General features: G+C 41.3%; 1 protein-coding gene across 1 annotated transcript in view; it reads left to right on the top strand.

Annotated features, from left to right (window-relative positions):
- LOC100352643 (uncharacterized) overlaps positions 1-13,423 on the top strand; it is a 48,348-nt gene that overhangs the window by 21,882 nt on the left and 13,043 nt on the right. The window contains 3 exon segments of the mRNA XM_070067735.2: positions 7,190-7,316; positions 7,561-7,653; positions 11,092-13,422. Coding sequence (XP_069923836.2) covers positions 7,193-7,316; positions 7,561-7,653; positions 11,092-13,422 — 2,548 coding nt within the window. The 5' untranslated portion in view covers positions 7,190-7,192.

The raw sequence follows: 13,423 nt of genomic DNA, 5'->3' as shown, positions 1-13,423 counted from the left end.
CAGAGGCCCACACACTTGGGCCATCTTTTGCTGCTATTTTCCCAGGTTCAATAGCAGGGAGCTGGATCAGGAGTGGAGAGACTGGGACACAAACTGGCACAAATATGGGATACCATTCCCATCTAGTAAAACTTGATCAGATAACACTGGTTGCTTCTATTAGTGATAAGTAGCTCAAGCTTGACCTCAAATTTAGTCCTTGTAGGATCCTGAATTAGTTTCAGTCTGTGATCCTCACTCTCTTTATATCTTAGGGACTATATTTTTCATTATTGATTTAGTAAAATCAAGTGTTAGAGCTCCTATTTCTAAGTGCTTGAAATTAGAAATGCTGGTCAGAAGGTGTATTTAGGGTTTGGTGCCATGGCTCTTGGTTAATCCTCCACCTGTGGCACTGGTGTCCCATATGGGCACCAGGTTCTAGTCCTGGTTACTCCTCTTCCAGTCCAGCTCTGTGCTGTGGCCAGGGAAGGCAGTGGAGGATGGCCCAAGTGCGTGGGCCCCTGTACCCCCATGAGAGACCAGGAAGATGCACCAGGCTCCTGGCTTTGGATCAATGCAGCACTGGTGACAGTGGCCATTTGGGGAGTGAACCAGCACAAGGAAGACCTTTCTGTCTCTCTTTTACTGTCTGTAACTCTACCTGTCAAATAAAAACAATGAATTGTAAAAGATCAATCAACAACAATTGAGTGTTGCGTGCTGCCTTCCCACTTTCTTCTCAGGAATCCCCACAGAATTTTCCAGCATAATTCTAAAATCAGCAACTCCTGCTGTCAGAAGTGTGTGGCTACCACTATGGGGAGCAATAATTTTTAGAAAGGACAAGGGAATTCACTATATCATGATACTATTCTTGTTTGATGCCTACAACTTCATTTTCTGTTTACATTGTATGATGCTGGGAACTAAGTAATAATTTTATTCTGGGTCTGAGGTGAAGTTATGTAAGATTGAAGTTCAAGACTGAGGTCCTTCAATTTGCAGAATGAAGTCACTGAAAGGCAATTACCAGATAAGTGCTGATACAGGCATTTGCATGGCACAATTCATACACTATACATAGAAAAAATGACCAGTAGCTGTGGGCCAACAGTCAATGGCCCATGAGACCATCACTCAAATCCTCAAGAGTTTGTCTATAATTTCATGGCAATTCTCATTTAGACTAGAAGAGGAGTAAAAGCAGGAGCTCCATGACACCCTAATATTTGTCTCTTGCCTAATTTGTGTCAGAAACCACTACTTAACTGCAGTTTTTTTTTTTTTTAAATATAGCTTTGTTAAAAATATACAGATAACTGGATGTGATGGATAGATGAATTCAGGATGTTTTGGGTAAAGAATTTCTAGATAGTGCAGTTTTAAATATTCACAAAGACTTTACAAGGCATTCACCCTGTTTTCCAGCCATATTAATGCACCAAATTATTACTATTTTACTGTAAAATATGATCCATTGATGGTCCACAAATTATTTTAATAGGTAAGATCAAGCATCATTTTAAAATCTAGTCTGTTATATACTTAGTACCTGGGCTATGCTTCTGCCCACTGTATTCTTTTTCTCTTTAACTTTTATTTAATAAATATAAATTTCTGAAGTACAGCTTTTGGATTACAATGGCTTCCCCCCCCCATAACTTCCCTCCCACCTGCAACCCTCCCATCTCCGGCTCCTTCTCCCATTCCATTCACATCTAGATTCATTTTCAATTATCTATATATACAGAAGATCAATTTAGCATATATTAAGTAAAGATTTCAACAGTTTGCACCCACACAGAAACACAAAGTGTAAAGTACTGTTTGAGTACTAGTTATAGCATTAATTCACATTGAACAACATATTAAGTACAGAAATCCTACATGGTGAGTAAGTGCACGGTGACTCCTGTTGTTGATTTAACTATTGACAGTCTTGTTTATGGCATCAGTAATCACCCTAGGCTCTTGTCATGTGTTGCCAAGGCTGTGGAAGCCTTTTGAGTTCACCGACTCCGATCTTACTTAGACAAGGTCATAGTCAAAGTGGAAGTTCTCTCCTGCCTTCAGAGAAAGGTAGCTCCTTCTTTGAAGGCCTGTTCTATCCATTGAGATATCACTCACAGGGATCTTTTATTTAGGCTTTTATTTCTTATTTTTTTAATTTTTTTTTCCAGTGTGTCTTGGCTTTCCATGCCTAAAATACTCTCATGGGCTCTTCAGCCAGATCCAAATGCCTTAAGGGCTGATTCTGAGGCTAGAGTGCTGTTTAGGACATCTGCCATTCTATGAGTCTGCTGTGTATCCCGCTTCCTATGTTGGATAGTTCTCTCCTTTTTAATTCTATCAGTTAATATTAGCAGATACTAGTCTTGCTTATGTGATCCCTTTGACTCTTAATCCTATCATTATGATCAATTTTGAACTGAAATTGATCACTTTGACTAGTGACATGGCATTGGTACATGCCACCTTGATGGGATTGAATTGGAATCCCCTGGCACATTTTTAACTCTACCATTTGGGGCAAGTCAGCTTGAGCATGTCCCAGATTGTACATCTCCTCCCTCTCTTATTCACACTCTTATATTTAACAAGGACCACTTTTCAGTTAAAGTTAAACACCTAAGAATAATTGTGTGTTAATTAAAGAGTTCAACCAAAGTATTAAGTAGAACAAAAAAGTACTAAAAGGGATAAAGTATTAAGTTGTTCATCAATAGTTAGGAAAAGGGGTGATCAAGTCACTGTTTCTCAAAGTGTCCGTTTCACTTCAACAGGCTTCCATTTAGGTGCTTGGTTAGTTGTCACAGATCAGGGAGAATATATGTTATTTGTCCCTTTGGGACTGGCTTAATTCACTCAGCATGATGTTTTCCAGATTCCTCCATTTTGTTGCAAATGACCAGATTTCATTGTTTTTGACTGCTGTGTAGTATTCTATAGAGTACATGTCCCATAATTTCTTTATCCAGTCTACTGTTGATGAGCATTTGGGTTGGTTCCAGGTCTTAACTATTGTGAATTGAGCTGCAATAAACATTATGGTGCAGACATCTTTATTATTTGCCAATTTAATTTCCTTTGAGTAAATTCCAAGGAGTGGGATGGCTGGGTTGTATGGTAGGGTTATATTCAGGATTCTGAGGAATCTCCAGGCTGACTTCCATAGTGGCTTGACCAGTTTGCATTCCCACCAACAGTGGGTTAGTGTCCCTTTTTTCCTGCATCCTCTCCAGCATCTGTTGTTGGTAGATTTCTGTATGTGAGCCATTCTAACCAGGGTGAGGTGAAACCTCTAAGGTCTAATTGATAGGCAAAGATTGTGTTTATAGGAGCTTTTTTCTAAGTTTTTTAAAAAAATTATTTGAAAGTATTGTATATAGAGGAGAGACCCAGAGAGATCTCCCTTCTGCTTGTTCACATCACAGATGGCTGCATTGAGCAGGGCCAGGAAAGAATGAGGTCAGGAACCAAGATCTTCACCTGGATCTCCCACATTGGTAGCATTTGCCCAAGTATTTGGATCATCTTCCATTGCTTTTCTCAGGCCATCAGCAGGAAGCTGGATCAAAAGCAAAAGAGCCAGAACATGACCCAGTGCTCATATGGGGTGCTTGTATTGCAGACGGCAGGTTTACTTGCTATGTGACAATGCTGGCCCTGTTTTATGGGAACTTCCAAATGAAATTTTGAAGTTGTATGCATTGTAGTTTGCATGTAATTCAACTTTCTGCCATACTTACTGATATATATCAGCATTTGATGTAGGACAAATCAGAAAACACAATGGCTTAACAAATAGCCAGTTGATTTGCAGTTCTGACTCTGTGTTTTGGGCTGTACTCAGCTGGGCAGTTCCTATGATCAGTCCAGGAGCAGAAATGAGAGTTCAGCCATTTGGGGAACTGATTGAGGGTTCACTTAAGTGTCTGGGGTTTGTGGTGAATCTTGGCTACATATTATCTCTTTTTTTTCTTTTTTTGACAGGCTGAGTTAGTGAGAGAGAGAGAGACAGAGAGAAATGCCTTCCTTCCATTGGTTCACCCCCCAAATGGCTGCTATGGCCAGTATGCTTTGCTGATCCAAAGCTAGGAGACAAGCACTCCCTCCTGGTCTCCCATGTGGGTGCAGGGCCCAAGAACTTGGGCCATCCTCCACTGCCTTCCCAGACCAAAGCCGAGAGCTGGACTGGAAAAGGAGCAACTGGGTCAGAACCAGCACCCCAACTGAGACTGTCACCTGGAATACCAGTGCCACGGGCGGAGGATTAACCTAGTGAGCCATGGCACCAGCCTACATACTATCTCTTCAACAGGCAGGCCCCAGGGTTTTTCAGAAGATAACTGTCAGAAAAAGAAAAGCTGAGAAGGCAAATACTTTACAAATTGTCTATTTCTGGGGCTGGTTCTGTGACATAGCAAGTAAAGACACCGCCTGCAGTGCCAGCATTTCATATGGGTGTCAGTTCATGACTCGGCTGCTCCACTTCTGATCCAGCTCTTTGCTACAGCCTGGAAAAACAGTAGAAGATGGCTCAAGTCCTTTGGCCCCTGCTCCCTTGTGGGAGACCTGAAAGAAGCTCCTGGTTCATATCTTTGGATCTACACAGCTCCAGCCATTGCAGCCATCTGGGGAGTGAACCTGCAGTTCGAAGACCTCTCTTTATTCCTCCTTCTCTCTCTCTCTCTCTCTCTCTCTCTTCTCTGCCTCTCCTTCTCTCTTTGTGTAACTCTTTCATATAAATAAATATTTTAACAAATTGTCTATTTCTATCACATTTACTGGTATCTCATGGGGTAAATCAATTGAAATGGTGAAATTCATGGTCTTTTTCAAAAAGATTTATTTATTCATTTGAAAGAGTTACACACAGAGAGAGGGAGAGGCAGAGAGAGAGATAGAGAGCTCTTCCATCTGCTGGTTCAGTCCCCAGTTGGCTGCAATGGCCAGAGTTGTGCCAATCCAAAGCCAGGGTCCAGGAGATTCTTCTGGGTCTTCCACATGGGTACAGGGGCCCAAGGACTTGGGCCATCTTCTACTGCTTTCCCAGGCCATAGCAGAAAGCTGGATCAGAAGTGGGGCAGCTGGGAATCAAACCAGTGCCTATATGGGATGCCAGTCTGCAGGTGGCAGTTTTACCCACTAGGCCACAGTGCCAGCCCCAATCCAGGGTTTTGTGAAGGGATGAATACAGGGAAAGGTGCTACTTGGAATCATTACTGGTAAAGTGCACTGCATTAAATATACATTATGTGTATTTGTTAACTTTCTTTAGTATAAACTTTAATAACAACATAATGTTTATCTCTGATAACCTTATTCATTTGAACACTCAACTTTTCTTTTTACTTTTACATTATTATTTTACAAAATTTGTAGATAATGCTTTTGTTAAACCAATGATAACTTCTGTTTAATCTGTGCCACTTAATATAGGTGGATGCATTTTCCTATATATTTCTATTTTTACAGAATTATTCCTCCACAGTGAAGCTGATGTTTTCTTGGTTAATGTATTTATTATTCTTTATTCATTCTATTATATCCTTTTTTTCCCCACTGTTCAGTGCAGAAGGAAACCAGAGGGTTTTTTTTTTTTTTTAAAGATTTCATTTATTTATTGAAAGAGTTGCAGAGAGAGAAAGTCTTCTATCTGCTGGCTCACCTTCCAAATTACTGCAAAGGCCGGAGCTCAGCCAATCCAAAGCCAAGACCCAAGAGCTTCTGGGTCTCCCATGCAGGTGCAGTGGCCCAGGGACTTGGACCATGTTCCACTGCTTTCTCAGGACATAGCAGAAAGCTAGATTGTATGTTGAGGAGGCAGTACTCAAACCAGACCCCATATGGAATGCTGGCACTGAAGGCAGCAGCTTTACCCATTATGCCACAGCGTTGGCCTCTAGAGTTTTCTTTGAACTCCTGCCAGGGAGACAAAAGGATATATCTTCTTTCTAGTGTTCATTCCCCAAATGCCCACAATGGCTGGGACTGGGCCAGGCCAAAGCCAGGAGCCTGGGACTCCATGGGTCTCCCACATTGGTGGAAGGGTCCAAATACTCAGGCCATTTTCACTGCTCTTTCAATCAGGTTAGCAGGGAACTAGATTGGAATTGGAGCAGCAAGGACTCAAGTCCTCTGTTTACATGGGATGCCAGCATTGATGGTGGAGGCTTAGCCTGCTGGATCACAATTCTGGTGACTATTGCAGGTTCTGAAACGAATCTCTAAGCATTTTTCTCAGTGAGTCACAAATGCAGATTGTACTGCAGACATTCCCAGGTTCTCTTTTTGGGCAAATAATTCCATTGCTTTCATTTAATTATGTATAATGTTATTTCAAATGTTTATCATTTGAATGTTTTGGGCAAGTATTTCCATTGCTTTCACTTTAATTAGGTATAATGTTATTTCAATTGTTTATCACTAGAATAATCATAGACAAGGGCAAAAGCTAATTTGTATTCTTTGTCTTACCTGTATTTTCTCTTTTACTTAAAAAAAATTTATTAGCTTGATAGAGAAAAAAGTTGATGGACTGAGAGATAGAGAGCTTTGACACATTAATTCACTTCCTAGATAACCATACCAAACAGGTGGGGCAGGACTGAAGCCAGGATTGAGGAATGGAATCTAGGCCTCCTTCATTGGTGACATCACCATTGCTTCCCCAGGTTTGCATTATCTGGGAGCTAGAAACTAGAGCTGGCATTGCAAATCACAGACACTCTGAGGTGGCATCATAAACAACACTAAGCTAAATGTCTGCCCTGTCTTTTAATATATTTTTTCTCTGACATATTGGAAATGATATGCATGGTGTTTTCCTGGAAATTGTTTTCTGTTCATTCCCATCGTAGTTTCACTGATGGTTTCTTGCCTTTTTTCTCAATGCTTCTACATACTTCTCCTTAACATTGCCCAGTCAAGAGTCAGTATTGCCCCTCTTCTAGCCTGCTGTGCAATTCCCCTTGACAGATGTGGCCTTTGTGATTTGAACCTCCTGGTTCCCTCCAGCTTGGGCATGTCTCACAGCCTGTAGATCATGGGTTTGACTCTGTTGAATGCTCCATGTGGCTTTCTAAACACTCCACAAGTCTAATGTGAAACCATATCCTTCCTTTTTTCCTTCATATCCATACACAACTGTCAGTGTTTATTTTGTGACAGAGTTAACATGTTGACTGGAAGTGTATTATTATAGGTGATGACAGCATTTGAAGACCTGGCTGTGTACTTCACATGGGAAGAATGGCAGAAAATGAACAATGCTCAGAAAATCCTGTACAGAGATGTGATGCTGGAGACCTACAGCAGCCTGTTCTCCTTGGGTGAGTGACACCCATCACACACCCAGTGATAACATTTTCTTGCTATTTGATAAATAAGGGAACACTTTATAATGTTTAATATTGGGCAGGATTAGAAATTGAGTCCATGAGTAATCTGAATATCTACCATCTAACAAAAGATTCAAATTGGAACATTTGTTGCATAGCTCCTGAACCAAGCTGTAGTCCTTTAAATAACCCAAGATAGTGATTTTACAAAGTCTTACTTTGTTTCCATTAATAGGGCACTGCATTACCAAACCTGACTTGATCTTCAAGTTGGAGCAAGGAGAAGAGCCATGGATGGTGGATGAATGCTTGAATCTGAGCCTTTCAGGTCAGTCTGCACATAAGAGACAGGGAGGCCAAGGCAGAAAGTGTGCAGATGTTGACTGGTGTTCTTTCCATGAATTTTTCTCAAGCCTTACTCCTGATGACAGCTGCTTTTGTGCATCAGACACAGACATTTAGAGATACCAATATCTTTCTAACTTTTGTTCTTAGTGAAGATGTTCTTTGATTAAAAAAAAAAAATCCAGTCATTTTCTGATGTTACTAAGGCTTTTATCTAGGTTTGATACATTCCCCCAATTCTAACTTGTCCTTCTCTACACTTTCATACCTTTTCCTTCATGCACTTATTATATTAGTTCCTTCAGTGCTTGTTAATTAGGCAACATACAGAAACTTATTTTTTTAAGATTAATTTTTCTGTTTTTTGTTTTTTGTTTTTTTGTTTTTTTTTTGACAGGCAGAGTGGACAGTGAGAGAAAGAGACAGAGAGAAAGGTCTTCCTTTTGCCATTGGTTCACCCTCCAATGGCCACCATGGCTGGTGTGCTGTGGCTGGCACACCACGCTGATCCAAAGCCAGGAGCCAGGTGCTTCTCCTGGTCTCCCATGTGGGTGCAGGGCCCAAGGACCTGGGCCATCCTCCACTGCACTCCTGGGCCACAGCAGAGAGCTGGCCTGGAAGAGGGGCAACTGGGACAAAATCCAGCACCCCGACCAGGACTAGAACCTGGTGTGCCAGTGCCGCAGGCAGAGGATTAGCCTATTGAGCCACCACGGCAGCCTGTTTCTGTTTTTTTTTTAAAGATTTATTTATGTATTTGAAAGTCAGAGAGAGAGAAGAAGGAGAGGCAGAGAGAGAAAGAGAGGTCTTCCATCCACTGGTTCACCTTCCAATTGGCTGTTGTGGCTGGAGCTGTACTGATCTGAAGCTAGGAGCCAGGAGCTTCTTCCAGGTCTCCCATATGAGTACAGGGGTCCAAGGACTCGGGCCATCTTCTACTGCTTTCCCAGGCCATAGCAGAGTGCTGGATCAGAAGTGGAGCAGCTAGGACTTAAACTGGTGCCCATAAGTGATGTTGGCACTGCAGGTGGTGGCTTTATGCTATGCCACAATGCCAGCCCCCAGAAACTTATTTCTAACTCATTGCTCAGATTGCGTTCCCACTCATGATTTTGCCCAGGCATAGAACTTGCTCAGGACTGAATCAATAAATGTGAACTCTCTCTTTCTTAGTCTCTTTCTTTTTTTTCCTCTGTGCCTCTCAAATAAATAAGAAAATTATAGTCTGTTGGAAACATTTGAGGAGTGAGCCTATAGTTGGCAAACCTCTGTTTCAGTCTGTCTTTATCTTTCATTCTGTCTCTCTTACTCTCAAGTAAGTAAATAAGTAAATGCTAAAAGATGGTCATGTGGCCGGCGCTGTGGCGCAGTGAATTAACACCCTAGCCTGAAGCACCAGCATCCCATATGGGCACCAGTTTGAGACCCAGTTGCTCCACTTCTGATCTAGCTCTTGGCTATGGCCTGGGAAAGCAGTAGAGGATGGTCCAAGTCCTTGGTCCCCTGTACCTGAGGGAGACCCAGAAGCAGCTCCTGGCTCCTGGCTTCAGATCAGCACAGTTCTGGCCATTGTGGCCAATTGGGGAGTGAACCATTGGTTGGAAGACCTTACTCTCTTTGCCTCTCCTCTCTCTTATAACTCTGACTTTCAAATAAATAAATCTTTAAAAAAAAAAAGATGGTCATGAGTAAGCCTCTGTGCTGTGACATCAGAAATTATGAAGCTAGGAATGACACTGTGGTGCAGTGTGTTAAAGCTCCAGCCTGCAACACTAGCATTGCATATTGGTGCCAGTTCAAGTCCCAGCTGGTCCTCTTCTAATCCAGCTCTCTGCTATTGCACCTGAGAAAAGAGCAGAGGTTGGCCCAAATCCTTGGCCCCCTGTACCCATGTGGGAGACAAGAAAGACACTCCTGGCTCCTAACTTCATTTTGCCCAGCATTGGTTGTTGTTCCCATATGGGGAGTGAACCAGCAGATGGAAGACTTCTCTCTGTCTCTCTCTCTATAATTCTAGCCTTCAAATAAATAAAGTAAATCTTTGAAAAAAGAAATCCTAAACTAAGGATGAACTTACATTAAACATGAAAATAAGTGATCCTAGACTCACCAAGAAAGTAATGAGATTTTGAGACCCAAGGTCAAGTAGCCTCATGGGGTTATGTTGAGTGACTCAGATTTCTTTAAGGGTGGAGTTTGAAGTATGATTTCTCTCTTATTTTTCAGTATCATTGAAAATAAGCAAATAAAAAGATAAGAAAAGCATAGGAAATGAAGCTTTCAGTGAAAATAGGAGGCAACTGATCAAATGCCTCCAGAAATTCAAATTATCACACAGGAATGTTTCTAGAAAGAATTTAGAGGAGGTAACCAGCACTGATGATTTCAGAATGAGTTAGAAACCATCTTTCAAAGAAGATGAACACATCCCGGTTTGCAGAAACAAATTCTTCAAACTGATTGGGAGTGTTTAACTAAAGTGGTATATTGGGAATTTTCTGTACCTGTTGTACTTCTGAGAAGCTGAAGGTGTTGGGTGTCCTTAGGAATTTGGGGAAGTTGTCATAGAGTAGAGACAAAGTCATTTTTCATTTGAAAAATCCCACAAATGATGTTTACCTAGGAAGACTGAGCATGAAACACTCATAGATTTAAATCCTACTCCTTAAATGTTGTCCTGCTTAAAGTACAGGCACATTTCACTCTTCTCCACCTGCAAGTAAATGATCAGTAAAACTTTTTCATGTTTATGGTTGAGATATCAGAGAAGCAAAAAGCACACAATTTTTATAAAAATAAACTGGGAAAAAAGGACAGGGAAAAAAATGGTTGCTAGGTAGTGGGTGAATATTTTTATTAAATATTTGCCCATTCTTTAAAATATTTTATAGTTATTTCATCTTTGTGAAAGGCAGAGTGATAGTGAGAGAGAGAAAGAGGTCCTCTATTAGCTCACTTCCCAGATGCCTGCAACACTTAGGTCTAACTAGTCTGAAGCCAAAACTCTAGAATCCCTCTAGTCTTCCCTGGTTTCTCACAGGTTCCCAGGCACATGAACCATTATCTGCTTCCTTCCAGTTTATATAGGCAGAGAGCTGTACTGAAAGCAGAGTAGCCAGGGCTCAAACTGACACTGTTTTGAGATGCAGGTATCCCACACATCATAGCACAAATGTCATTCTACCATCCTTGACAAATTCCCATAGTAAAAAGGATTATGTTTGAACACTGGGAAACGTCATGGTATATTAATGTATTAAGGAGAAAAACCATATAATGGTCACAAATAATTACATCATACTGATTTTGTGAACATCTTATGCCACTTGGATAACAAGTAACTTCATTCCCTTTACATGAGTATGCCAGGAGAAACAGTTACATGTGATTCAGTGACATGATTGCTTTTTTCTCATTTCAGTGGTCATGAAAAGGGATGACCTGATTAGGATCAACCAGAAAAGTCAGGACAAAAATCTGAATCAGGATTTTATGAAAAATAACAAGACATCATCTCTCAAGAGAATTGAATTAAGAAAAACACTTAGTTTAAATTCAAGCCATGTTCCAACACTGATTATTAAAAAGGGAATCTATTCAGGATTGAAGCCTGAGGAATGCAATAAATGTCACACTGTGTATCCCCCCAGTGGGCCTGATCAACTACAGGCTGGAGAGAAATTTGATAACACTAAGATACCTGGAAAATCTCTCCAGTTCTGTGAGCCTCTTAGCCAGCTTGACAATATTCACATCATGAAGCAGCCATTTGGACCCACTGGACAAGCAAAAGTCTTCACAAGAAAGATGTTCTGTAAATCTGAGAGGGTTCATATGGCAGAAAACTGTAATAAGTCAACTGTCACTTTTGGAAAAGCAACGCAAATAGAAAAAGCTATCCATGAAAATTCTAGCCTCAATATGCATCAACAAACTCACACAAGAAAGAAATTTTATAAGTACATTATGTATGTTGAACCTGTCATTCACCAGTCACATCTTGCAATAAACCAGAAACTAAATACAAGGGAAAAACTTTACACATGTAAACCTTGTGGAAAATCACTCAGTTTTAATTCACCTTCTGAATGTAATGACTGTGGAAAAGCCTTTAGACAAAATTCAGTCCTCAGGAAACATCAGCAAATTCACACAGGGGAGAAACCTCATGAATGTAGTGACTGTAGAAAAGCCTTTACACAGAAGTCATACCTCATAAACCATCAGCGAATTCACACAAGAGAGAAACTTTATAAATGCCTTCAATGCGGAAAAGGCTTTTTGTGGAAGTCAGACCTCATAGTACACCAGAGAATTCACACAGGGGAGAAACCTCATAAATGCAATGACTGTGGAAAAGCCTTTGGACGCAAGTCATCCCTCCTAATACATCAGCGAATTCACACAGGGGAGAAACCTCATAAATGTAATGACTGTGGAAAAGCCTTTGGACACAAGTCAAACCTCATCATACACCAGCGAATTCACACAGGGGAGAAACCTCATAAATGTAATGACTGTGGAAAAGCCTTTGGACAAAAGTCAGCCCTCCTTATACACCAGCAAATTCACACAGGGGAGAAACCTCATAAATGTAATGACTGTGGAAAAGCCTTTGGACACAAGTCATCCCTCCTCATACACCAGCGAATTCACACAGGGGAGAAGCCTCACAAATGTAATGACTGTGGAAAAGCCTTTGGGCGAAAGTCAAACCTCATCATACACCAGCGAATTCACACAGGGGAGAAACCTCATAAATGTAATGACTGTGGAAAAGCCTTTGGACGAAAGCCAGACCTCATAATACATCAGCAAATTCACTCGGGGGAGAAACCTTATAAATGTAATGACTGTGGAAAAGCCTTTGGACGAAAGCCAGACCTTATCATACATCAGCAAATTCACTCGGGGGAGAAACCTCATGAATGTAATGACTGTGGAAAAGCCTTTGGACGAAAGCCAGACCTCCTCATACACCAGCGAATTCACACAGGGGAGAAACCTCATAAATGTAATGACTGTGGAAAAGCCTTCGGACACAAGTCAGGCCTAAGGAAACATCAGCGAATTCACACAGGGGAGAAACCTCATAAATGTAATGACTGTGGAAAAGCCTTTGGACAAAACTCAGACCTCATCAGACACCAGCAAATTCACACAGGGCAGAAACCTCATAAATGTAATGACTGTGGAAAAGCCTTTGGACAAATGTCAGCCCTGCTCATACATCAGCAAATTCACACAGGGGAGAAACCTCATAAATGTAATGACTGTGGAAAAGCCTTTGGACGAAAGCCAGACCTCATCATACACCAGCGAATTCACACAGGGGAGAAACCTCATAAATGTAATGACTGTGGAAAAGCCTTTGGACGAAAGCCAGACCTCCTCATGCACCAGCGAATTCACACAGGGGAGAAACCTCATAAATGTAATGACTGTGGAAAAGCCTTTGGACACAAGTCATCCCTCCTCATGCACCAGCGAATTCATACAGGGGAGAAACCTCATAAATGTAATGACTGTGGAAAAGCCTTTGGACGAAAGCCAGACCTCCTCATACACCAGCGAATTCACACAGGGGAGAAACCTCATGAATGTAATGACTGTGGAAAAGCCTTTGGACAAAAGTCACACCTCATCATACACCAGCGAATTCACACAGGGGAGAAACCTCATAAATGCAATGACTGTGGAAAAGCCTTTACAAAAAAGTCAAACTTCATCAGACACCAGCGAATTCACACAGG

Source organism: Oryctolagus cuniculus, chromosome 7 (genome assembly GCF_051225735.1).
Source record: "Oryctolagus cuniculus isolate XC-2025 breed Fujian yellow rabbit chromosome 7, ASM5122573v1, whole genome shotgun sequence".
NCBI lineage: Eukaryota > Metazoa > Chordata > Mammalia > Lagomorpha > Leporidae > Oryctolagus > Oryctolagus cuniculus.
Note: the sequence above shows the minus strand (reverse complement) of the source record. Positions and strands in the feature narration are given on the sequence as shown.